The 25,866-nt window shown below is 39.5% G+C and overlaps 1 protein-coding gene across 1 annotated transcript in view; it reads left to right on the top strand.

Annotated features, from left to right (window-relative positions):
* Positions 1-25,866, top strand: part of LOC134663544 (uncharacterized) — a 216,629-nt gene that overhangs the window by 127,456 nt on the left and 63,307 nt on the right. Inside the window, exons 4-6 of the mRNA XM_063519941.1 lie at positions 16,650-16,832; positions 18,069-18,263; positions 18,967-19,143. Of these exons, the coding sequence (XP_063376011.1) occupies positions 16,650-16,832; positions 18,069-18,263; positions 18,967-19,143 (555 nt within the window). The remainder of the gene's footprint in view (positions 1-16,649; positions 16,833-18,068; positions 18,264-18,966; positions 19,144-25,866) is intronic.

The raw sequence follows: 25,866 nt of genomic DNA, 5'->3' as shown, positions 1-25,866 counted from the left end.
GAAAATCATATGGACTGGACCATTGAGCAATGGACCCCAGTTCTCTTCTCGGACGTGTGCAGAATATGCTTGAATGGATGTGACCGAAGAGGAAGAGTCTACAGAAGGCCAGAAGAACGGTTCGCCCAATGTTGCTACTCCTCAGGTCATTGTTATATTTTGTGTATAATTCTGCCATTTTAGTGCCCGCTGACCATGGCGCCATTTGTAGTGCATTCCACTCTTGCTTATGTAGGTAGGTAATATTTAGGTAAATCAAAGATTCATTAGTTGTGTTGTAGTTTAAAGATTCATTAGTTGTGTAAGACACATTTGTTCTTCGAATTTAATAGGTTTAATTTACTGTAGATTATATGGCTCAGTAGGTATGTACATTACGCGGTATGTATACGGTAATCCCCACCCGTCCCGTAATTACTTTAAAAAATATGTTTTGTATGGGAGGTACAACATTGAGGCATCGTAGTTTTTTTTACCGTTCTGTATGTCGCCATGACTTATGCATCCATGCCAAATTGCAGCTTTCTAGCACTAACGATCACGGAGCAAAGCCGTGGACGGACGGACATGACGGACATGGCGAAGCTATAATGTTTCCTAGTTGACTATAACCCTAAAAAGGTGTAATTTCTCATTGGTTCTTACAGCAGTTAAGCCCGTTTGTGATTGAGTCAAATATCGTACAGTATTTTGGCAATCAATAGCTATTGTATTGAAAACGACATCGATTATGTATTTATCATTATCGGACTTACATGAATCGAAAGCTATTTGCACAGGCCTCCTTTTATTGTGATATTGAAGCGCATAGGGTTTGGTCTCCACATTGTCGTCGCCTAGGAGATCAATTTAATACCAATTATACCTATAGTCTGAATGTTGCTCCGTATTTGTGCATGTACAATTTGAAAAAAAAATAAAATGAATTACTTACATGCACGATCTTTAAAATATTATGCTAAAATCGGAGGTCGGTACGGTAGCGAATTCAAAAAGACTTGAATTTTGGGTCACATTTTTGCAAAACCTCATTTTCTGTAACTCATAAACGCGGAACCAGGAACTTTGCTCTAGCCAAGATGATAATTGTAGGTACTAGAGGTACATCGGCTAACGTCAAACAACAAGAAAAAATATAGGACGACATATGGGCCGACAGGCCCAGGGCATGAACGGGGGCAGCATAGGATCCGTCATATTTTTTGCGCGAGGCGCAAATGTGTCGTTTATGCTTCCGATGTAGCCCACAAGATGGCAGAACCTACTATGTACAAGGAAACATACCCACGAGAACGGTAATTGCTTTGCTTTGGCAATACATGTGCACATATGTTTCCGATTCAGGCCACCAGATGGCAGACCCTCCATCGCGCACGGTACCTATTTGCGCTTTCTATCAACGATTGTCATGTTGGTTAGGCCCCCAGTCCAGCCTAGATACATTTACGTCACCCTAAGAGAGATGGCCGGTTTCGAGATATTTATGAGTTTCGTGCCAATTCGGATATTGCCGCGTTCTCGGAGATACGCGGCGTTTATCGCCAAATCACATCTTTCCAATATCCTCCGATAAGTATCTACTATCTAATCGATAGTTTATGGTTAGGGGAGTTATAAGCCGGTTTATAAAATGAGTGTAGTTAATGCTCTTTTATTGCTGTATATTTCAGAACGGAATATAAATTATATTATTATATGTAAATACATAAGAAGTTTCAGAGTCATACAAACCCGTTGCCAAAAATCCGCTCCCATAAAATTGAAGTTAGAGTCTGTGTAGAAACAGAAGAGTCGTAGAATGTATTGGACGCCATACATTTCATGACTCTTGTCTTTCCGCACAGACTCTGGGTAGAATGATGTTTGATGCCACGTTTCACTTTTTCTTAACATAAGACAAGGTTAAACGTGACTTTATTTATTATGCCCATAAATTTATTTTGGATGAAAGCAAGCAATGTTTAAATAAGCTACACACTGGTTCGCGAATCGCGGCGTGAAGCCGCGAACGCGAGTGTGGAGTAAACGCAGATTCGAGTCCGCGCCGCGATTCGCGCACGAGTGTAGAGCGGGCTTTGCAGTAAGAAAAAATGAAAATGAAAGTTTATTGGTAACAATGGTTACAAAGTCTGTTTAGTTAAATAGTACATTTAGTATTTTTCACCTACATACATGGTAAGTTAGGATTTTTTAGACAGACATTGAAGTATGCCATTGGACAAAATATCGCAAATATAGAATTTTTACGACACGGATTTACCCATTTTATTGATAAGTACAATCTTTCCTTTTATACGCTTTAGAATCGAAAGCATCGCAGTCAATGCAGCGTGCGGATTAATTTTCTATAATCGGATTATTTGAGATCGATATGTCAGCTTATTCGATGCAGTCTGTTTACTTTACATCGATAAGTTTGCAAACTGACAAACCAAACATTGACACGTGACGTTGGCGTGACGAAAGCGTCACGCACATGTTTTGTATCAGTTTAATGTCACGTTGCGTAATTTAAATCCATTAACGGGTGACATATTTTTGTGTGGATGAGAGGCGTGGACTACCTAAATGTACACGTGGCATTATGGTGTATATTTTGTTGTTGATTTGTACAAAGTTTACTTGTCAAGTTGTTTAATGATTGATGATGCTTATACTGAAAACTATTTTCGTTAGTATTTTTAACATCTCCATGAAATGAAATAATTTATTACTAACAATAGTTACACATCAGATACCATTTTTGGTGTTATACATAATTTATACATAAATTTATTGATATGATATAACATAATTATTACGAAAAAGACGTCAAATGACTACAGCTTAATATCAACCTTTGTACATTCCGACAAGGTTCAAGATGGCATAGCATGGCGTTCATAGGGTCAAAAATATAAGAACATACTTAATAAAAATCATTGTGCTGCTTCCAACATCAGATATATCCATAAAAACTTCCATGAAAAAGACAATGACCAAAATGTTTTTGCATCAATGATTTTCTAATCATACCAGAGGTCGTGTCATACGGCAGAGGACCGGACGAGTTGGAGATTGCTCCACCGACAAGAGCACAGCTCTTAAATATACAGAAGAAGAAGATTTTCCAATGTAGATTACATAAAAGTTGCATATTTAGTCAAATGATTGACATACCCACCCTCGTCAAGTTAATACGGTTAATCGCAGTTATGCTAACCCATCTCAACTACGTATACAAAGGTCCATAACTCAGCTTAGAGACGTTATTCCCAAGTTTCCCAACCCACTCCGAACACCGACGAATCGAATTCTGACATAAACCAATTAAAGGGGTGTCATTTTGGCTAGGCTCTCAGATCAACAGAGCTTGGACAAAAACACTTTCATACGTCCGGCTGCTGTGCTCTCCAGGTCGCATTTCTCAACCGATTCTCTTACAATTTTGTGACTAGGTCCGATATTTATAAGGGGTTTTTTGCTTGATTTAGTTTTCGGAATTTTCCAAAATGGCGGAACCATGGGGGTTCGCCTGGTCTACAACTCAGAGAGCTAGTCTCTAAGAAATCTAATTACGTCTGCGTCTATGTAATCGGTTAGAATACGTGGCCAGCTATTTCAGTAGAGATGCGCTAATCCCACTCAAATTCTCCTAAACTCGACTTAATACGGCTCCGATTTACATAATTTCCACTATATTCGTGTACAAAATGTCCTAAATGTATATGTCGCAGTAAGATAGTAATAACAGGGAAACGCACTAGGTCTTGAGTAAACGATTTATTCTTGGACTGAGTACACGATAATGCATAGACCGACGCTATCGTCCCTTTCGCGGGAAACCATCTTTTTAGAGAGTGGCGCAATGACATACGCTGTCAGTTAGGGCACGTTCAAAACCCCGCTAACAGATTCGGCCATCTGACCATAACCGTCGCCCTCGACGGTTTCTTCCACCCGTGCCGCGCTGAACATCACCATCAGTCTCTTCGCAGCTCAGCTCAGCAGCGGGACTCACTAGCACTGTGAACCCATCAGATCAATTTGAATACATAGCCCCAAAAACGTTGCGTTTTGTTTCAAAAGGCTTTCCACCGATGTCAACAATAACTTTGTGTAGTTCAAGAAACTTTAACATTACTAAGTAAATTAATGTTCACATAAGATGTCTTATGTTATCAAAATAAAACAGACTTCCACAATTCACTTTAGTGTTTGCATACTTTTAATAACTTTCCTTATTCAAATTCAAGACTGAATAATAAATGTCAGATATTAGGTGCGGAAAATATTTATATAGTCAATCGAATTTATCATGTCATCAAATTTAGATCCTTCTGAATGATGCATGACTAGCGTTGCTTGATCAACAGACCACAGAACAGAATAGGTAAGCACCACACTGCTCAATTAACGAAAATACGGAACGGGCTCACATCTGACGTCAGAGTTGTAGATGTAGATGATGCGTGCTCCACGCAGGGCCAGCACAGGAGATATTACGCTCGCTCGGCTCGCTGGGCCTCAGCCGAATAACAAGCGCACGGCTCCACGTCCAGTCGTCCATGGCTGCCTCCAATGCAGCACACGATCTCCAATTCTATAATCCATATAATACTTGAAACGTTCCGTTTTACAACAAGGTACACTATGCCTTCAAAACAAACCATGTCTTTTGTAGACCAATCTAAACGGTGAAATATTAGGTATTACAATTTCGGCATTTGCACCTTCTTAACAGACTGTAGAACATTTAAACATTTCACATTTCACAGTGATCTGATTTTAATTATGTCAATTTTGGATATCAAAACTCAAATTAATTCAAACATGATCATGGGTCATCTAACTTTAAGTACTTGTGCTTTATATTACATTTTGCCTTACCAGCATCAACTTTGTTACCATTCCTCGATGTTTATCTCAAGCCAAGCCATAGGCATGAGGGAGTTCGCAGACTTCATCACCGCACAACGAGTGCGAAAGGCGCCGTTATCCACGTCTCGCAAGTCTTGCACGTAGAGTAGACACCGGACATCTCCGCCCGAAAGCGCAGGCACCGCTAGAAGCGTCGCGATAACAGGTATCACCGCCCAATGGCGTATGAAACAGGCGTCACCGCACACAGGCGTCGTGACTACAGGCGTCACCGCACACAGGCGTCGTGAGTACAGGTGTCACCGCACACAGGCGTCGTGACTACAGGCGTCACCGCACACAGGCGTCGTGACTACAGGTGTCACCGCACACAGGCGTCGTGACTACAGGTGCCACCGCACACAGGCGTCGTGACTACAGGCGTCGTGACTACAGGTGTCACCGCACACAGGCGTCGTGACTACAGGCGTCACCGCAAGGAGCGTCGTGACTACAGGCGTCACCGCACACAGGCGTCGTGACTACAGGCGTCACCGCACACAGGCGTCGTGACTACAGGCGTCACCGCAACAAGCGTCGTGACTACAGGCGTCACCGCACACAGGCGTCGTGACTACAGGCGTCACCGCACACAGGCGTCGTGACTACAGGCACCGCCACACAGAGGCGTCACGAAAACAGGATCATCGCACTGAGGCGTCGTAAGAACAGGTATAACCGCACATAGGCGTCGTTGAAACAAGCACCAGCGCACATAGGCGTCATTGAAACAGGCGTCACCGTAAGGAGCATCGTGACAACAGAGATCATCGCCCAACGGCGTGTGAAAACATACGTCACCGCAAGGAGCGTTGTGACAACAGACATCATCGCCCAACGGCGTGTGAAAACAGGATTACTTCATCCTCTTGCGAGTCTCACTGGTTTTGTAGACGGCTTCCTGTTCAGCTCATCTCATTGCCAACCGCAACCACGTCTTCGTGCTCAGGCCACCGAGTAGCCTCCTTCATCACATTCTGCCGCATCAGCCATGTCAGCATTTCTCGCCGGCAGCAACTCGCCAAACTCATGACATACTTGCATATGTTCTTCTACTTGTATATGGCTACCACCAGCCTCGACACCAACACACCAGCCCGCACAAATCACCCCCCATACATCTCGCCTGCACTAACATGTGAGTACGAGCGAGATGCACAGAAAGCAAGTTACCCAAACGCGAGTGCCATTCTTTCTAGTGGTCAATTTTGCCCTTAGTTCACCTTGTGTATACTTTCCACAATAACCCACCAGCCAGCACCATGCTTCTGTTAGTTGTATAGACCACTTTTCCATCACACTTACTATCTGTGAACATAATATAAGAACACACACACACACTCACAAAAGTAATACTTTGATAACAGTAAATGACCATACTATACATACTGCACTAAAACTGTGCATGAATAAAACCCTGATGCATATCAACAGTCCTTGCTGCTAGTAAAAATCATTTAAGATGTGTTAACAACACTTGACCGGATAGTGGTCAATTTTGTCCTTACTTCCTTTTGTGTAAACCCAACCAAGTATAAGAAATATTAGCATCACACTTGTATTAGTTGTGCCAGTCAATATTCCATCACATTTACAATCTGTGAACATAATGTAAGCACACACCTATACACAACACAAAAATAATACTTAGAAAGCAGTTCATCTCCACAACTTTACATACCCCGTGGCAATTATTGTACATGAATAAAATATCCTTCTACATCTCATTATTCTTTTGGCTTGTAAAACTCATTTGAGGTCAGGTAGTAGTTACTTGTCATTACTTTTTCTGGTGTGAACCAACCAGCTATATTTGAAGCCGCCAAGACTGGTTTCATGACTTGAAATAAATGTCATGTAATACAATTTTGACCACTTAATACTTTCTCAACAGCACAAACTAGACTATTCTCAAAGTATCCAATAGCACACTGCAGGTTTTAGGTACACATTAACTACAACATATTCAAATATACTTACACCTTTCAATTTAAATAGGTATCTCACAGTATTTATTACCTGTTTTGCTATCATAACCAACCCACTTTGCTGTATTGTAGGCCAACATCATACTGGAAAGGGGTATCAGTCATATTGTTTGATGCATCCAGAGGTATACCGGAGTTAGAGATGTTCACTTTGTTTCATATAGGCTTGCCGTAGCGAACTGACTATATCTTGTTCCATGTTAACCACCGACTTGTTGCATCATCAAATAGCTACATTCCTTGCAGTTAGAGTGATCATTTCTGTTCTGCAAATTAAACACAAGCACACCACAGCCACACCAAGCTTAGTGTGGTATTATAATAACAATGCATGTCCTGCATGCATTTATGTAACAATTAAGTATGAGTTCCATACAAAAAAGACACCAAGGCAATCAATACCATACCAAATGATATACAATGCACATTAATTCACAGGACTTCATGCCCAAACATTAAAGAACAAACTCCCATATCATTTCACGCGTTAGGTTATGCGTAAGTGCGTAATACATTTTACTCACACAAAACGTTCAGTCGGTTTAGCAATTCAACATACCTGCATTCAGGAATGGCAAAAACCATTGCCAAATAGTTTATAAATACTAATAATGCTTCATTTGACTCCTCTTTGACTCTGATAATCGTGATCGAGTCTTGCTGACTCGCTTCGTTCACGTAACTTACCGGCAGACGATAATACTGTACTTACGTACTTTTTCTCATTTATCTGATTTGTAACAATGCACACATTTGCTAATTAGGCGTTTGTGCAATACATCTGGACACTCACGACCCAAAACATAGTGCATTTGATCAAAATAGATGCGCGTCCATTTTGTGCGTAATGATGCTACTTCCCAACACTACGATTTCGTACGAGAATCAACTTATTTGACCGAAATATTTTGTGAGCATGAATATATAATATCTCACTTCTGAACTAATAACAGGGAAACGCACTAGGTCTTGAGTAAACGATTTATTCTTGGACTGAGTACACGATAATGCATAGACCGACGCTATCGTCCCTTTCGCGGGAAACCATCTTTTTAGAGAGTGGCGCAATGACATACGCTGTCAGTTAGGGCACGTTCAAAACCCCGCTAACAATAGATATAACCGTTATATAGTTATAACCCTAGGGATATAATTATATGACGTAACATAGTTATACGAAAGCGATTCATTACTATCTTACTAGGTATATAACTATAATACGGCTTTAGTTTAGTGATATAGTTATATTACTGGATTAAGTTTAGTGAAATAATTGTAAGTAGGAGTGCAGCGGTGCGGCGGAGGTATAGTTATATCCCTAGGGTTATAGTTATAAGCCGTATAGTACGTAACTACGTATTATAATCATATTCCTAGTAAGATAGTAATTGTAGGTATTAGGAGTGCGGCAGTGAGGCGGAGGTTTAGTTATATCCCTAGGGATATACTTATATGCCGTATTATAATCATATTCCTAGTAAGATAACTATTATATATATTTTCATGCTGCTATTTTTAAGGGTTTATGAGGCATTGCGATCGATTCACGAAAGCTAGCGCGAGATTTGACAGAATTTCAATGAAAATAGCTGTCACTCAGTAGAAATATCGCGCCAGCTTTCGTATATCGACCTGTACTTTTGCGTAATATTGCTAAAAAGTATTATACGGCATATAACTATATCCCTAGGGATATAACTATACCTCCGCCGCACCGCTGCACTCCTACCTACAATTATTTCACTAAACTTAATCCAGTAATATAACTATATCACTAAACTTAATCCAGTAATATAACTATATCACTAAACTAAAGCCGTATTATAGTTATATACCTAGTAAGATAGTAATGAATCGCTTTCATATAACAATGTTACGTCATATAATTATATCCCTAGAGTTATAACTATATAACGGCTTTATCTATCTTACTGCGACATATACAAGTTTTTTAAAGATTACGTCTGTTTTCAAATTTCAGAAGTTTGCATATGCGGATTGTTCTCTTTTATAATATACCTATAAGCGGTCGTGGTTAACTATTAATGATATAATCTGCTTTGGGCAGATTTACTCGCTTGCTAAGTAACTATACCAAGATGTTTTTCAAGTCTTTTTTAGGGTTCCGTACCCAAAGGCACAGAATAAATAATAGTACTAGGTACAGAAGACTCACTCTCTAACAAAACGCGTCTGTCACGGTCAGCACAGATATGGCCGCTAGGTGGCGACAGCGCCACGCGCGGCTTATGGCAAACCCCAAAATTGGGGCCGAACGGATGTACTTTTAGCTACCTGTAGCAAAGCGACGAAATCGCGGAGTGAGACACGCCTGCCAAAGGGTAAAACGGGACCCTATTACTAAGACTCTGCTGTCCGTCCGTCCGTCCGTCCGTCTGTCACCAGGCTGTATCTCACGAACCGTGATAGCTAGACAGTTGAAATTTTCACAGATGATGTATTTCTGTTGCCGCTATAACAACAAATACTAAAAACAGAATAAAATAAAGATTTAAGTGGGGCTCCCATACAACAAACGTGATTTTTGATCGAAGTTAAGCAACGTCGGGCGGGGTCAGTACTTGGATGGGTGACCGTATTTTTTGCCTTTTTTTGCATTATGGCACGGAACCCTTCGTGCGCGAGTCCGACTCGCATTGTTCCCGGTTTTTTAATTTTAGCATCACATCGCTAGAAGGTTTTGCCATTTTAGTTACTGCTAGTCGTAAATTTAGCAATATCTGGAAGGCTTAACGACCGTGATATATTTCTAGGCCATTGAACATCTTCGACACGGTCAACTGTTGATTTGAACCTTATAGCCCCGTGTTAAGGTTTACCAATGGTCAGTGACTACTGTCCGTGTCCCTAGTACTATCTGAGTACTGTCCAATCGAAGCAAGCTATATTTCACTCTGTCGTGTTTCCTATTCGGGATTTGTGAAGGAAAACTACTCATAAATCAAATGCCTCAGAAAATAGCTTTGGTTCGGAAAATTACTAGTTTATGGGCTTTGGGAGGTTTCATAGGATATTGGTGATAGACGTGAATATATTAGAGAACTTTTGAAATAGGGTATCTATAAATGAAAAATATTTTTTGACAACTTCCTACCCTTATAGTCGGTAGTGACTCTACCTACGAAGCAGGAGGTACCGTGTTCGAATCTTGGTAAGGGCATTTGTCTAGTTCCCACAACACAAACCTTATCGAGCTTACCAGCCTTATCTAGTCGATCTACGTAGGTAAAATTGTCCCACTAATATTTATTAATTTATACAGAGTGATTCAGGAGACGTGAGCAGGACTAACACTGCGCATTTCCTAAATTATAAGCAACTGTTTCCTATCAGTATTAGTGGGGTTAACGTTAATTTTCTAGTCGTGTTGAAAAAAAAAGTTATTAATTTATTTACGACATGGATGGTCACCCTACAATTAGAATGCTAAACTACCGATATTCGGTGTCAAATTGAATGTCATCACGGTCTGGTTACTAATGAAAACTCGTATCTCACTCAAGTTTGACAGTTTATTTTCTTCGTAATCATAATGCTGTCATTACGGTTAAAGAGGTTTTATGTTTATTAATTAGGTCTTGTAGGGTGACCATAATTGTAGAGAATTAAATTTGCCCTGGCCAAAAAGTTAAAAAATAGGAAAGAGTGTGGTTGTTTCACCTAAATACGACGATGATCGATCAATTATCAGTTACTGAGTGTGCAGGATTAGTCCTGCTCACGTCTCATGAATCACCCTGTATACGTGAAGATTACTTTGGATACCTAATATATTGTCCCAGACTTATTAAAAAGGTACGAGAAAATAAGGATACTTAAATACGGTACATATGATTAAATTTAAGCTACTTATAGCATTAAATTTAATTTAGGCCCTAAATTAAAGCATAAGGTGGCTACTTTTCTGTTAAAATCGGAAGGTAGGTATGTATGTTTTAATGGAAGTGAAATGAATAACGGCGCAATTCGGGAAAAGATTTAGAGATTCAGTAGATATGAAATAGTGAAGATATGTGACGTTCCACGGCACAAGGTACCTTATGGCGGCTAGCGCTTACGCTATTATTAACGCCGCTCCAATATTCAGTCGGGGCAATGGTACCTTTTGCCGTGGAACGTCACATATCTTTACTATTTCATATCTAGTGAATCACTAATTCATTTCCCGAATCGCGCCGTAAGTTCTAATACGCGATGGAAGTCGCGGGCGAAACTCTCTCTCAGAAAGCTTGCTCATAAAAATAAACCAAAATATTCTGTATTTTGTATCTTTAGATAATGGCCGTGTTTGTGAACGGGAATAGTTGCGAAATATCCCTCGTAACTCAGACATTTAATACCCTCGCTCGGAAAATAACAAGGAGGTATGGGTTTTGGGAGATTTGTGTGGATATTTGAACTTATAACCCGATTCGGATTTTGAAATAGACATCTATTAGACATCTTTTAGATATCACCAATGTACGATAACAATATGCTTAAGATCTAACCTGTTAAATTTGACATTTGCGCGATTCTACTCTATCTAACGTAAAAGTGACATTGGTTGCCCGAATTGCGCTGCAAAAGAGAACTACTTAGTTGATATCTAAACTATAATGTATCTAGAATAGATCTAGTACATGTCGTCTCTTGTGAATATCTTGAAGTTCGAATACGGCAGTTGGTCGTAACGTAAACAACACTATGATTTCAGTATTTTTACAGTTTGCCTGGTTGGTTATATAAGAGGTTTTAAAGTAGGTACAAAGGTACATATGCACTTTACTGCACTAGTGTAAGTTGGTATCGTGATACCTCGTATAAAGCTAATTAAAGTGAATCTTACGTAAAAGTTAATAGTGCGTTCAAACAACGGTTAGGTTAATGTTTGCACCCTTGCAATATCAATAGAAAGTTTAGGCGAAGAAAGGTCGCTGCAGATTTAGACGCGCAAGACTTGGTCTGCATAGTTCCGCGTGTGACTGACTGAAGTTGTGTGATTTTTTCATAAATTCATACTAATTTGGCTACCTCGTTCACACAATCCAGACTATTCAGGATCATTCTCAATAAATATGTCTGCGCTATAATTGCCGCGATCCAACCAAAGACATATTCTCAGAATGACCCTTCACTTGATAAACTATAAAATAATTCATATACCAAGCGATATTGCACCGATTCACAATACAAGTTGAATGTTCGAGTTATCGTAGCAAATTTCGTTAACTACAATAATTTTCACACAAGACGTAGCTGTTTTCCTCTACGCCGTAGCCGTAACCCGCAGCTACGGCCTTGCGAGTTCAAGGCCACTGCTACGGCACGAAGGCTCGAGCGGCAATTATTACTGGATTTATTGCTGCTACGAAACTAAGCTGTGACCAATAATAGCATATTATGTTTTATTGTTCATTTTGTGTTGTTTGTTGTGGTGGTATTAAAGGTATTGCTGGAAATCATGCAGTCCTACTTTCCCGCACTAGTGAGTAAAATAACACTTTTCGTGTGTATGTCAAAAGTTTAAAGGGCCATATGTACTGTAAAACGTTGTACGATACACGTGCGAATAGGTAATTCGTCTTTTCCGCACTTGTATCGTAAATAACTATTTCCTTTTACTAACTTACACGTATTTTTCTACCTTCTTTTACCACGTCTATTAGTCTACTAAGCATTGTTATATTTTGATCTATCGAAGTCAAAATAAAAAGAACAGAAAAATTTGCATTTTATATAATATAAACTATTATATAGCAGAATCAAAATATTTACAATTATACTTGGTCAAGCAGATCTTGTAAGTAGAAAAGGCGGCAAATTTGTAAGGCGCGAAGGGATATTGTCCCATAGAAAATTTGAATTTCGCGCCTTTTTTTACTGACAAGATTTGCTTGACCTGCTTTAATTTGTCTATATAGAGGTAGGTAGGTGATTTTGGTGAACACCAAAAGTACCGTAAAATGGGGTGAGTTGACTGAAATTTGACTTTCAAACCTCGATAAAATTTTATTTTTACATGTGAAAACTGAATGGTGTATATAATAAGTGGTTCGGACGTTTGTATTTTAGTTTGTATTTTATTTTGGGTAGTTCCATTTCATAACTTTGACGATAAAGAGGAAAACCCACCTCACCCCGTAGTGCCTCGTATTTGGGGTGAGAGGGTTTTTCATACAAAGGTGATTTTGGAAGATTGTTGGATCGATTTTTTTTTATTATGCGTATTACTATAGACCCATTTTAAATTGGAATACATTATTTTTGTAGCCTTAAAAACCCTTCTCACCCCCTCTCAAACCTTCTCTCCCCATTCATAACCCACCTCTCCCCGCGAAACCTACTCACCCCGTTTTACGGTATATACGTCTTTATGCAAATTGTGTAAACTATGCTAGCTGCTAATACCAGGCGTGTCTCACTCCGCGATTTCGTCGCTTTGCTACAGGTAGCTAAACGTACATCCGTTCGGCCCTTTTGGGGTTTGCCATAAGCCGCACGTGGCCCAGCAAACATTTTTGGTCGATATTCCGAAAAAGGCACCTATTTTAAGTCGCACAATTTAGGAGACCAAAATGAGGCACGTCGAATCGACGTCGTGGGCACGTCGAGTCGACATAAATGGGGAAAAAACGCACGTGCCGGCGACGTATTTATTGACGGTAAATTAGTGATTCGACGTCGCCACGACGTGCCGCGTAGTGAAAATGTACTAATTTGGTATTCTTTACCACCTTTAGACGTGATGGCGACGTATTTTTATCCATATAATTACTCTGCGAGGCAATATTTAGATGAGACGCGATGAAGAGAAAAAGAGACACAAACATTACGCTTATATATTATTTTCACTCAGAAACAAAATGTCTAACAAGAAAACAACTTTAAGTTGTGCAATGATAATGGCGGCCACTAAGTCATGTAAAATAATTTAGGCCGATTACACTGATGAAGAACGATGAAATCTAGTGCACAGAATATTTTTTCGTGCAGTATGTTAGGTTTACATACAAAACTATCGATGGGCTTTTGAAATATTTAAGTTTTCAACATTTTATAAAATCAAAATGCATATATTTGCTTGTAATTGAGTGTTGTAATTGAATATTTGTGTGTGTGAGTGTATTGACTTGATCAAAAATATTGTTTTATTTTGAATATTAGCACAATGAAGTACCGTGCGATGGCACCATTCAAGATATAACAACTTAAATTATGCAATTTCATATTTAGCATCTCGTTATAATGAAAGAAAATGGCGGCACAACCTTATGGTATTGATAGTACTTTACAAGTGATTTTAACTATATGGTCGCAATTTGGTATCTATTTTAAGTAACATTTACCTAAAATTAGTAGCTAAATCGACATAAAATCGACGACCTAAAGGTCTCCGTATAGGATATAATTACGTCGCAAATACACCTAAAATGTCTTATTAGTACATTTGACCTATTGGTCAGACTTTGCAGTTAATTTTAACTAATATTTCGACTTATTTTCAACCATTACGTCCCTGACTTCATGGTCCCCGTATAAGAAATAATTACGTCGCATATACACCTAAAATGCCTTATTAGTACATTTGACCTATTGGTCAGGGTTCGAAGTTAATATTACCTAATATTTCGACAGATTTTCAACCATTAAGTCCCTGACTTCATGGTCTCCGTATAAGAAATAATTACGTCGCATATACACCTAAAAGGCCTTATTAGTATATTTGACCTATTGGTCAGGGTACGAAGTTAATTTTACCTAGTAATACGACTTATTTTCAACCACTAAGTCCGTGACTTCATAGTCCCCGTATAAGTAATAATTACGTCGCAAATACACCTAAAATACCTTATTAGTAGATTTGACCTATTGGTCAGGGTTTAAGGTTAATTTTACCTAGTATTTTGCCTTATTTTCAACCCCTAAGTCCCTGACTTCATGGTGTATTTATGAAGTGAAATTTACGTTTTATTATCCCTATATTTTGACTTGGAAGTAAAAGTGTACAATACGTAAAATAATTGGTGACTTAGGACGTCATTTTCACTTAAATTGGTAAAATCTTCTTCGAGCCTAGGAAAAAATACTTAAAATGTTTGCTGGGGGTGCTGTCGCCACCTAGCGGCCATATCTGTGCTGATTGTAGCAGAAGCGTTTTGTTAGAGAGTGAGTCTTCTGTACTTAGTACTATTATTTATTCTGTGCTATTTACCCAAATATTATAATGTAAACTTAATACTCTATTAGTCTAGTCTAGAGTCTAGTGTTAAAATTGGCAGCTTCCACTGCAGTTAGGTCTCTAACCTCTTAAAATTTCTTTAATCTTTTCGACTACGGCCAAATAGGCCGAGGCCAAGAAAGTAGTTAAAGTTAATTAAAAAAAGTTTACTCTTAGCTACAATTTCTTAGCCGTAGTTGCGCAAAAAATTCAGCCAAGTCTAACATAATAGCTCAAGGCTATCGCTACGGTCATGGTCTCATGGTATAATAATATACTCCGCCTGGTACTCTCTTCCCGTCTTTTCGTGGTCACGTGACTGACACAAGCCTACGTCATCATGCGGCAGCGCTATATGATAATATGAGATAGCGCTATATATAGCGGCCATGTTATTGTGACGTAGGCTTGTGTCACTCTGGGAAGAGAAGACCATGTTTTATTAGACTATGGCTAAGGTTGCCAATCACGAATCTATTAGAGTAGACTAAGATAAGTCTGCAACGAATTTTGATAGCACACGCAGTGCAAGTGTTATTTTAAACGACAAACTTCTATGAAATTATGATGTACTTAAGTATATAAATAACACTTGCACTGCGTATGCTATCAAAATCGTTGCAGGCTTTTCTTGATTTATAAATTAATTCGTTTTTTTAGCATTAGAAAAAGACTACGCGACCTTGACGTGTCTTTTAGTTAATTGAAAAAAGCTTCTTATAATTGATAACTATTACCAAAATAGAATATATAGTATCCTGTCCTGTCATAGTAAATGTTGTAGTCACTGTAAATTTACTGCCATCTATCGACACACGACTATAAATCAAAATAAACACGTTTAAAATTATCAAAAAAATGAATATATATGGATAAATGATTTTATTATTTTTATATCATTTTGACCCATGTTCATTCACTGATATCTATATGTTAAAATTGTTAATTATGTCGTCACGCCATCTAGCCGAGAATAAGCTAAAGGTGTGTGCGCCATCTATCCGAGAATGACTTTTTTTTGATTCTTCATCTTATACGAAGTTACATATGTCTTTGCTATTAAATACTTACGAAAGCAAAAGTATGTACCTAAATAATCGTATGATGATATTGATGACTAATTGTTACATATTTGCCGTGACATATTTTTCAAAAGTGATTTTTAATAAGGAGACATTCGCGTATTCGGGAAACGAGATAATCACAAGATCTAGAAATGATATAGAGATCAACTAGATTTACATTAGATATCGACTAGATGTGACTTTGATATCTAAGTCATAACTTGTCGAAATCGTTCAAGAGGACCTCCAGAATCGCGGAAACGTCAAATTTGACATATCTATCTTGTCGAAATCGTTCAAGAGGACCTCCAGAATCGCGGAAACGTCAAATTTGACATATCTATCTTACAAATATCCTTAAATTATCCATATCGTAACTTGCTGAGGTCTAGTAGAGATCTAATACATTTTCAGAATCGAGCCGATTGTTTACAATTTTTTCAATTCAATTATGTATCTTCTGGTATTACATTTCAGATACCCTCTCTATCCACTACTGCAACCGCGAGGTCGCTATAGGCGTGTCCGGCCCCGCGAGCGAGGGGTACATACGGACCCCAGGCTACCCTAACTTCTACGTGGGCGACGAGTGTCGGTGGAAGCTGGTGGCGCATCCCGAGCAGAGGATACGGATATCGCTGCTGGATGTCAGTTTGAGAAGTAAGTGGGACCTACTGACCCCGGTTTCCCCTTTTATTTCACTACTGCGACCGCGAGGTCGCTATAGGCGTGTCCGGCCCGGCGAGCGAGGGGTACATACGGACCCCGGGCTACCCTCTTCTACGTGGGCGACGAGTGTCGGTGGAGGCTGATGGCGCATCCGGAGCAGAGAATACGGATATCGCTGCTGGATGTCAGTTTGAGAAGTAAGTGGTACCAACTGACCCCGGTTCCCCCTTTTCTTTCACTACTGCAACCGCGAGGTCGCTATAGGCGTGTCCGGCCCCGCGAGCGAGGGGTACATACGGACCCCGGGCTACCCTAACTTCTACGTGGGCGACGAGTGCCGGTGGAAGCTGGAGGCGCATCCGGAGCAGAGGATACGGATATCGCTGCTGGATGTCAGTTTGAGAAGTAAGTGGGACCAACTGACCCCGGTTTCCCCTTTTCTTTCACTACTGCAACCGCGAGGTCGCTATAGGCGTGTCCGGCCCCGCGAGCGAGGGGTACATACGGACCCCGGGCTACCCTAACTTCTACGTTGGCGACGAGTGTCGGTGGAAGCTGGTGGCGCATCCCGAGCAGAGGATACGGATATCGCTGCTGGATGTCAGTTTGAGAAGTAAGTGGTGCCAACTGACCCCTTTTCTTTTGTTGACACCCATTTGTTACGCACAACCACAACAAAAGAAGAATAAAGGCCCCGTGCATGAACTATAGGGGGCAGGCGGGTTTATGTGGTTTATGCTTGCGTCGTAGCTCGTAGTCCACAAGATGGCAGAACCTACTATGCACAAGGAAACGTACCGACGAGAACGGTAGATGGTAACACTTGGTTTGGAAATGCACATGTGCATATAATTGTATTTCCGATTCAGGCCATACAATGGCAGACCCTCCAACGTAACTCCAAAGTAAGTATAAAATAAAAGCCCCATACAACCATTTTCGGTCGCTGTTACGACACGGTGTCGACGCAAAATGTCTTTTCTGGTCACGTTGCGACACCGTTACCAGAAATGGCCCGACGCAAACTCATTTTGGTCACAAAGTGTGGTCATAGTTAGGCCTTTGTACATATTGGGCCAGCGTGGGCCAGTAAGGGACACATTAAATTTATGCGTTACATGCAAGTGATATTGCTATCTCATTCTACCGCATGGCTGCGTCCCTTGGACTGGCCAGCGTTGGCCCAATATGTATAGAGGCCTTAAAACCAATGCTTTCCTATTCCAGGTATAGGTCCGTTCGAGAACGAGTGCTCCGACTACGTCCTAGTGACGGACGGGAACGGCGACGCGCTGCTCTCGTCGTGCGACCAAGTCGCGCTGCCGCTGCGATTGTCGTCCGCGACAAACGCAGTCCACGTCACGGTCGAGACGCGGAGTGAAGGAGCGTATCCTAAGAGAGGCGTGTTGTTTCATTATAAGAGTAAGTGTTTTTATTTAGTTTTCACATACTGTAAATCAGCTAATGGCCACTTGCGCCATCGCCTAACCCGCGGTTAACCGGTTAAAGCTGGAGTTACCAGTACAATTTGATACTGGGTTAACGGTTTAACCGGTTGGGATGGAGTAAGAGGCGCTAAGAGTCCCAAGTATTCGAGCGATAAAGAAACAGATAATGATTTTCTCGTTTCCCGGTAGGCCCTTGTTAACAAACCGCCTTGATGCATCAATGTCTTATTTTATTGTCTGTCAAAACTTTTCAAAAAACAGTTTCTCTATGGATGGCTTAGGGCCTCCCCACATCTGGCGTCTTTCGAGCGTCGGCGTCGGTCGGCGTCGGTCCAGCGCTATGGAAAATGACGTCGCTGCGCAGTTGCGTCGACGCCGCGTCGACGTTGCGTCGACGTCGGCCATAGAATTTTAGACGCCGACGCTCGAAAGACGCCAGATGTGGGGGGGCCCTTACTAGAGGCGCTCGCTATTCTGGTGGCAGAACTTTGCAATAATACTCCCTATTTTAGCATCACCTAGCATCTTCTGACTGCAATTTAGTAAGCTATGGTAATGATGTTGATTGTTGTTGATGTTGGTGATCTCTCGAACAAGGATAGTTGTAGCTGGTTGTAGGATAGGATAGTAGATCTCGTAAATTTACTTACAGCGCCATCTATCTTACCTCCCCGCAGGTATAGGCTGCGTAACGCTGCCAGCGCCATCCGACGGCTACTTAGTGTACCGCAACGAGGACGTGGCGCACTACATGTGCAACGTCCGCCATGTTTTCGCCGACACGCGACAGAGGGCGCGCGTCATATGGTGCTTTGACGACAATAGATGGAATGACACTGTGCCTTTGTGTGTTGGTGAGTTGTTGAACTTTTATTTTTATGAGCGCTAAAGTTTGTATAGTAGGGGCCGTATAGCTTTAGCAAAAGAGTTCCGAACGCGATATCCGTTCGCAAAAAGCATGAAAGTTATTAGATTTACACGTCTACGCCTCGGCTAGTCTGTGGCCATGAGTAAACCCATGCACAATAAAAAAAAAAAAAATAAAAAAAAAATTTTTTAGTTAAAAATCTAAATAGCAAAATTAGATACAGACTTTAAGATTTGTTCTTCTTTTTCTTTTTTTAACTTGAAGAGAGTAATAGAAGGTAAAATCGTTAGTATTTGTCATGTAGAGCACTTTATTATTATGTAGAGTCGAAGGCTTACACAAGTCGCTGTATATTTTATTTTAAAAGATATGTAGATATTTAATTTGATGGAAACCTTTGCCCGAATCTGAAATAATAAAATTAATAATTATTTATTCAGTGTCCTTACGGAATATTCGAGGAATAAAAAGTAATACAGAAACATTATTTTACTGCCATTTCCAACAATGAGTTGTGAGTAATCGATCAGTTAATAAATGTTTTATTAATGACTGTCAAAATATATAAATTAAATATGCTATAGGTATGTACTTAAATAAAATATAATATATCTTCTCTTTTGTTTGGACTTAATCTCTAGAAAAATAACAAAAACTAGCTTATTAAAACAATTGATGTCTCTGTTTTTTAAGGGTTTGGTGTATTGTTTGTAAGCAGGCTCGATTCGGGAAATGAATTAGAGATTCACTAGATAAGAAATAATAAAGATATGTGACGTTCCTCGGCAAAAGGTACCTTATGGCGGCTGGCGCCACGATTCGGGAAATTAATTAGAGATTCTCTAGATATGAAATAGTAAAGATATGTGACGTTCCACGGCAAAAGGTACCTTATGGCGGCTGGCGCTTACGTCGCAATGCGCCGCAATAATTGGAGCGGCGTTAATAATAGCGTAAGCGCCAACCGCCATAAGGTACCTTTTCCGTGGGACGTCACATATCTTTACTATTATCGTATCTAGTTAATCTCTAATTCATTTCCCGAATCGCGCCGATAACCACAATAACAAAATAATGACTACATAGGCGCCAGTTACTTTTTGCCTGAGTCAATTCGTCCCAATATAAAAGCAAATTCGATTCATGTTCTCTTTGTTTTTTACAACCTTTCTCATAACAAAGAAATGCAACCAACAAATTGCTTCAAATTGTTCAGGACTTTGTCCGCTAATGTAATGACTAGAGAGACAAAGGATCCATTATTACATTTATTGCTACTAACTTACTCTATAAAACTAGGGGATGATAGCAATTATGTAGTTATATTCCTTCATATATAAAGTTAATACTAGAGATGGGCCGAATATTCGGTAATTATTCGGTATTTTTCAATGTTCGTATTCGGCCGAATAGTTTGGTTCGAACTGTCGAATATTTACCGAATAAATTAGTTAGCGCGATGCACTTCGCGATCAGTACGGTTACCATCAGTTTGTCACTGACATAAACGCCGTCGAGAACGTAATTTACCTACTTTCTATACATCCCGTTTGCACTAATATGCGAGTGCGAGCGAGATGTATAGAAAGTAAATTACGTTCTCGACGGCGTTTATGTCAGTGACAAACTGATGGTAACCGTAAGGTACTATAAGACGTTTCCGTTTCTTTTCATAATCATTCCCGGTCGGTCGGGAGGAGAAAACAAAAACACTATATATATGAGTATACAGACCGCGGACCTGAATGAACTTATCTTCAGCGTTTTTGGCCGAATATTCGGCCTTATATTCGTATTCGGCGAAGTCCGTATTCGGCGAAGTCCATATTCGGGCCATCTCTACGTTAATACGGTCGTATTTTTCCTTTCTGAAAACTAGATTGGCCATTTACAATCATACGTCCGTCAATAATAAAAAAACACTTTCATAAAAACTTCTTTTGATGTTTCGCTTTCGCACTAGGTAGACCGCACATGCGCATACTGAAAATCACCCCACTCTTTCACGCGCCTTGAAATATGGAACAAATGAACGTGACAACTACATTTGTGTGCGTCAGCACTCAATTATTAACGTCAAATGTCGTATGAAGCGAATTTAAACCGTAAATCATTCGTAATATGGTTGTGACTTGATTGTGATTATTCATTATTTTCATCACGCATTGTAGGGGTTCGCGTTTCGTAAATACATGATAGTTCATTCGTCGCTCAGCCGCCGAAGCGTCAGTTCGAATTTAGAATTGCTGTCAAACGCGTCATCGAAACACGTGCGAAGTGAGTTTTTATATTAATGTGATTCTAAAAATATTTTCTAGAAAGTGTATATTATCTGAAAATATTTTTGAGTGTTAGTGATAATAAGTGTAGTTTATATTTGCGGGATTGAAAAACACGTGTTCGAAAGCGGAGCTTTCTTTCTAAGGGCGCAGGGTACCGTTTTGAAGGCTAAGTAAGAGTTTGCATGTGTGGACGACATTAGCCACATATGATAAAACGCGTAAATATGTAAATGGAGTTAATCATGGCTTTAATTAGTTTAATTAAGAGAGCTAATGAAAGAGACTTTGATTTCCTTCTCATTTAGATAATATACTTAAGTACCAATATAATCCCTCTCTCAGTGGATTTAATGGGAGACTGATTTCTGACCTACCTATTTAGGTACCTACCGATAACTCTCGCTGATTTTGGTATATCACGCGGTTTTCCTCAAATGAAATAGTTAATTATTTCCGATATATTTTTATTCATATTTTATAACAAGCAGTACTTAATATAATAGGATAATTCAGAATCGATGGTAGTTATAACTCTTTATCAATGAATTGTACGAGTCAGAAAAAATGATAAATTTACTGATAAGCTATGATATTTTATATGTAGATGTGTTATACACGTTCCAAAATTGAAGCACTCACCTCGTGTCATGTGTACGAGTTTGTCTCAGTCTGCCTGACGCAAGCGCGAAGTGTACACCGGTTAATACTTTTCCACAAATAACGTGTATTAAGCAACAAAATGCCGACCTGCGTTATGTTGAAATGCTCAAATTATCCGCGGAAGCGCAAAAAAATTGACGGCGTCACATGTCATTGGTAAGTAAAAGCTGAAATAACCCGTTTTTCTTCGGTTTAATCTTGAATTAAATAAACCCAGCCGCCATTTTCGCCGGCTGACAGAACGAGATAAGTTTATGTTCTCATCAGCGAGAATGACAAGGACGCACCAACTGCGTACATAGATTATCATAGCAGATGCGTCATGGTAAGTTGCATTCATTGTTTGGTGCTTGTCGTACAAATAAAAGAAATATACTTAAATTTCAACTTTAATATTGAAGTTTTTTACTTGAACGCATTTTTTCTTGTATTTAAGTACAACAATTGGCAAATTAAAGATTATTATTGGCCATATTATTGTCCGGGTCGCGTCAATTAAGTAAATAGGTATATTGCTGTTTGAACAAAGATTACTACAAAATTAGTATTTATTGTCAGGCATTTCATTTTCTCACACAGTAACAATTATTAATAACATAAAATTGTTAGTAAAATAAAGGATTTTGTTGTTATTGAGTTTGCTTTTTGTCAAAATGTTTCTATAGTATAAGAAAAATGATGAATAAAGAGTATAATATAATATCTTTTATTTACATAACTAAATATGAAAACTTTTTACTTCGGTAGCGAGTACATTACTACATAAAACTGCATTAAAATGATTTGCACCTTCTGTCAAACATCTTAGTCTTTGATATTTTTTTTTTCTTAATAAGTTTTACGCTTCGCGCCATATTCACTGTTTGCCGTCGTGTTATGGTGGTATCACTGATTTACTAAATTCACGCGCAAGTGACAAACACTAGCCGTCTCTTTTTTACTTAGGTATTCTTTTAATTGTGCCGTCTCTTTTACGCATTTGCGTATGAAGTTGTAAACAAATTGTAACTAATGCTGCCGTGTCGTTGGCAGCATTGGTTGGCATCATTTTTTTCGCTTGATATGTTAGTGTATGGCTTATCTACATATAAAATATCATAGCTGATAAGTTGACCCTATTAGGTCCTACAAATACCTCTATTTGGTAAATTCTACCAAGTGTATGTTTCCTTGCCTTGCAGCCTAGCGGCTTGTGGGTACCTACCTATTTTGAAGTGTGTGCATGGTATCGTTAGTTATGCCCGAGTAGAGTGGAGTAATATATACTTATAATAACAGATAAATAGTATCTAATATTTAGTATTAAGTATTAAAAAAATAAACATTTGTCTATTCCGTAGACACATCATTAACGTCAACATATCTTTATAGCCTACCTATAAAGATATGTTATGTATAATAATACCTACCTACACATACATACATCACTGGCTCAGTGACCCAAAGAGGATCTTGGCCTCTGACACAAGAGAGCGCCATTCTGCCCTATTCTGCGCCACTTCACGCCAGTTGGCCCCAAAAAATAATACCTACCTAGGTATTATTTAATTCTGCTACTTTTGGACACTCCACAGCACAAGTGTAAGAATGTCCCATAATAATATTTAGTTATTTCATTACTTATTTATTTATATTTTCCTACAAAGGTAGCTTGTTAGCAACAACTTTCGTCCCCCCGTTAACAAGATTTAATGACGCGATTAAAGTTAAAAATGGCGCTAACAGCTGTGGCAGTTCTACAACAAAACGTGATTTTTCCGCCTTATACTCGTATCTAGGTATGTCTGTTAGTTTGCTGTATCTTCTGAACTTTTGATGTCGCTATTATAAAAAAGTAACATACTTAAAATAAGTAACATACTTGATACTCAGCACAGGGAGGATTGGAAAGGGGGAGGCCTTTGCCCAGCAGTGGGACACACGCATAGGCTAATAAAAAAAAACTTAAAATACAAACTTAAAAGTGGAGGAGAACAAAACAAATTGAGGGTATATTGTACAATTCGTACAGCATAGCGAACTCTATCTATCCACCAAATTCTATCGAAATCTGACCAACAAAAAATAGAACAACAATAAAAATCTGCCCGCCTATTCACATTTTATGAAAACGCCCTCAACCTTCTAGGTACTATAATTGAGAGTGTTTTTTTCAAAAGGGCTTATTTTTGTATGGTGGAGAAATAAGCCCTATATTGAAAACACACTCCTCATTTGATCTACAAACCCCATATATCTGTGAACCCATGCACGTCGTCAACAACAGTGCTTATTGTATTACTAGCGACTCGACCCGGCTTCGCACGGGTAAACCTTAATAAATGACATACCTAAACCTTGCTCAAGAATCACTCTATTGATAGGTGAAAACCGCAAGAAAATCCGTTCAGTAGTTTTGAGTTTATCGCGAACACATACACACAAACAGACAGACGCGGCGGCGGGGGACTTTGTTTTATAAGTCGTCAACAGTACTTAGGTATTATTATATTATGTTAACGATAAGCCATGACTTCAGTACAATGAGCCTCTGGTTGATAGCTCTATCTCCGGGATGATAGTAACGGAAATGAACGATTTATTCAACGAGCTCTGATGGCAACTGATGCGGGCAACTGTACCGCTTATCAATGTTGATAACGTAATCAGCTCTTGATTGTAGTGTAATTTTATTACACTATTGAACTATTTGTGAAGGTTATTTACTCAATCATAATTGTCATATTTTCTAACGGTCGCTGTTTAGGCTGATTAGTTTTTCGGCAGTTACTTCTCAAATTTGTCTGAGAAGCAAAAACGTCGCAATTGCATAAAACTGAAAAATATACCTTATCGAAACCTAATATGACAATTGTATTGGAAAAACTTATTAGGATGACAGATGCTACGGAATATCACGTGACAATTTCCATACATTATTTAAGTTTCGATCGACGTATTTTAAAAACGATTGTCATCTTGGCTAACCCAGAGCAGATGCACAATGCTGCTCGGCTCCAGAGGGCCTACCGCGAACCACGTTCGACGTGTTGCCTCCCTGTCACACTTACGTACGAATTTATGGCTCCTCTACACGATGGGCCAACGCCGGCCACTCCAAGGGACGCAGCCATACGGTAGAACGAGATAGCAATATCACTTGCTCCCTCTAACGCATAAATGCGTCCCTTGGAGTGGCCGGCGTTGGCCTATCGTGTAGAGCAGCCATTAGGTACAAGTGCGACAGGTACAGTCAACCACAGAGCTATGAATACAGGCAAAGTGTCAAAAATATGTATACAGTACTTTATTGCCTGTACATTAAGGTCGTGTATACATATTTTTGGCACTTTGCCTGTATTCATAGCTCTGTTGTTGACTGTACTCGCGGCAGGCCATTTGTAATGTTTAGGATAATAAAACTCTCACATCGCTTTAAATTACGGCTCGTAATGTTACGTGTAGGGTATGTTGGAAAGGGGGAGGCCTTTGCCCAGCAGTGGGACACACGCATAGGCTAATAAAAAAAATGTTCTTGGGACTGGTTTTCTATACAAAATCAGTCCCAGAACCGGGTATTTCATGGAAGTCCCGGGAGAATTTCTTAGCTGTGTGCCCCGCGTTGCGGGCAGCCATTTTAGAACTAGAATGGACACGTATAGTTCAATTTATTTGACCTATAACAGGAAGCTGGTGTCCAGCGAATCGTCACGTTTATTGTATCTTAAGGTACCGTTCGGTTTCAGACTGCACTAGCGTTACTGCTGCAGTATTGCGGCGCGACATTA

The sequence above is a fragment of the Cydia fagiglandana genome, chromosome 4 (genome assembly GCF_963556715.1).
Source record: "Cydia fagiglandana chromosome 4, ilCydFagi1.1, whole genome shotgun sequence".
NCBI classification, from domain to species: Eukaryota; Metazoa; Arthropoda; class Insecta; order Lepidoptera; family Tortricidae; genus Cydia; species Cydia fagiglandana.
The sequence above is the reverse complement of the archived record's forward strand: the minus strand, read 5'-3'. Positions and strand labels throughout refer to the sequence as shown.